This window comes from Alosa pseudoharengus, unplaced genomic scaffold (assembly GCF_046254945.1).
Source record: "Alosa pseudoharengus isolate Yale_2024_CS ecotype anadromous, Long Island Sound unplaced genomic scaffold, YU_APseudo_1.1 YU_APseudo_1.1_scf_24, whole genome shotgun sequence".
NCBI lineage: Eukaryota > Metazoa > Chordata > Actinopteri > Clupeiformes > Clupeidae > Alosa > Alosa pseudoharengus.
Genome location: NW_027468689.1, coordinates 310,001 through 312,500, shown reverse-complemented (window position 1 = coordinate 312,500; position 2,500 = coordinate 310,001). Strand labels below are relative to the sequence as shown.

At 42.4% G+C, this 2,500-nt stretch overlaps 1 protein-coding gene across 1 annotated transcript in view; it reads left to right on the top strand.

Moving 5' to 3' along the window:
* The window catches only part of mical3b (microtubule associated monooxygenase, calponin and LIM domain containing 3b), a 109,315-nt gene that overhangs the window by 9,880 nt on the left and 96,935 nt on the right, over positions 1 to 2,500 (top strand). The window contains exon 5 of the mRNA XM_076303770.1: positions 727 to 882. Coding sequence (XP_076159885.1) covers positions 727 to 882 — 156 coding nt within the window. The remainder of the gene's footprint in view (positions 1 to 726; positions 883 to 2,500) is intronic.

Below are 2,500 nucleotides of genomic sequence, written 5' to 3'. Positions count from 1 at the left end.
ACCTAGGCTAGGTCTACAGTAGCCTATGTTGTGCCGCACAAAATGTATCTATGTTGTACATTGCACAAAATGTATACCCCCCGAAATAAACACATACATAAATAAACACATTTTTCCCGTCACTTTGGCTTCCTTGAACATTTTCCCTACGTTTCGCCACTGCTTTGCAACAGATAGATTCCAGTGTCCATGCTCCGGCAGCGCCCACACAGTCATTTTCACCCAAATGATCCTACTGAAGGTTGAGCTGGAGCCTGAAACCCATCTAGTGGTAGTCAAGACACTACAGGCCTGTCCCTCACAGGCTCAAATTTGTAACCCATGCCATTAAAATTACAAATTTTCGTGTATACATAATATGCTGCAGCTGTTGCCTATAGAACTTCTCAGGTCCTACCATGCCAGTGACGTCATTGAACCTGGCAGCGTTCTAATACTAACAAACGCAATTTTGGTGTTGCTTAAAAAAGGCTACGTATTGATTTTTTTAAATTATTTTTTTAGTGTCATTTATTTTTAATTGTCATAATCAACACATTATCAATGTTGATTCTTTCAGTTCAGTTCATCTTTAAGCTAAACATGCAAAATGGGATTTCCTGACATAGTGTTATTTGTGTGTTTGTGTGTGTGTGTGTGTGTGCATGTGTGTGTGTGTGTCTGTGTGCGTGTGTGTGTGTGTGTGCGTGTGTGTGTGTGTGTGTGTGTGTGTGTGTGTGTTTGTAGGGTTCAGAAGGAAGGAGTTCCGTGGAAAGCTGGCCATAGCCATCACGGCGAACTTCATCAACCGGCGCACGAGAGCAGAGGCCCAGGCTCAGGAGATCAGCGGGGTGGCCTTCATATTCAACCAGAGCTTCTTCCAGGAGCTACGCGCACACACAGGTCATCCAGCACACACACACTAGAGTGTGGCTACCCGACCTGAGCCCGACATTGTAGACATTGTAGACAGGTTCGGTTCGTGTTCGGACACATGGGGGCGATATGCATTGGAAGCTTTATATTTAAAATAGCTTATTATGTTGGGTAACCAACAGGTCTGCTTCACATGATGCAAACGTTTGTTTTTTGAGAACAAAATAAAATGTAAAAAAGACCTAACAGCTTTCTTCCTGTGTGCAAGATTTGTTTATGTAGCCGTGACAACGCATGTGCATTTCAGGCGGCACGTCTTGGGTGACGTTAAAAAAAGTTGTTAGCCTATCAGGAGATTTTAAGACCAAAGAAAACTAAGCAAATTAAGTCTAGGCCTGTAAACATTATGGGCCCTATCATGACATTCTAAAGTGCATCGTCACTTGTCAAAAGTCTATTCAAATTTAGTAGGATGTCCAGTTCACATTGGGAGGGGTTTCGCTATCAAAAGTGGAGCGCATGGCGTAACAAGGTCTTCCTAGGTCTTTTAATCAGTCATATGGGTGTGTTTGGGGCGTAACATCATTTTAAACCAATGAGAATGACATCTGTCATTCCCTTTAACAGCGCAACGCGCGATATGTCAAATAAATGCAACGGTATTTTGGCATTCAAAGGCGCATTTGAAGGAGGCTGCTTGCGAGACCGTATGGAATAGTCATTCTTAAACCATGCTAAAACCTAGCATAGCCCTCACGCATTTGCACTCGTCTATTTGAACTCATTGGCAAAGTGAAACTAACTTCACCAAGGAGTCAGTCAACAACAAGACAGTTATATGCAGTTACTTTCACTATTGACTGACAATGGGTTACCATCGAAAACATAGGCTGGAAAAAGCAACACTTACCCTAATGTTGCTCAAATGACTGAATAAAACAACATTTATCCTGCAGAGGTGTTGCTTATATCTCGTGACAGTGCGTCTTCAGCTGTGCTTCATACGTGTCTCTCGCCTCTCCCCTAATCACTTTTAACCGTCATTACCAATTTGCAAATGATGGTGAATAACTACTCATTATGAGACAGTATTTCGTAATATCTTTATTCTATGTTTCCCATTGTAATCGTGCAATTTGTAATGCTTTGCATGGACGTGCGCTGGTGTGCGTTCATGAATGATAGAAGGATGGTGCGTGCACCTGCCAATATGACTGTTGACATGCGCTCTTAAAATAGCAAATGAACAACTCGCCAGTGACTTCTGACCAGGTTTAGGTGGTGTATGATAGCGATTTTTACGCGCTAGGCCACTCCCTAGGTTGTTAATTGCCACACCCCTGGGCGCAATGCTTAAAAAATAAACGTGCAAAATACCGAATTCAACTTTGCGCGGGTGAATAACGAGTATTACGCCATGCGCTGGGGACCCAAAATACAGCCCTATATATTTTTTCAATTGAATAATGCATAGTTGTGCATTAAATATATGGGAGTCAAAAGCAGTGTTGCGGACATTATATATTTTTTCAATTGAGTAAGTTTTTCTTTTGTCCTGCACCTGCCAGAAGGTGGGATGTGGGATGTTTGCTAATTAGCATTAGCCAGTGTGAGAGATCAGCAGGAAGTGACACGCTTTCTTCTC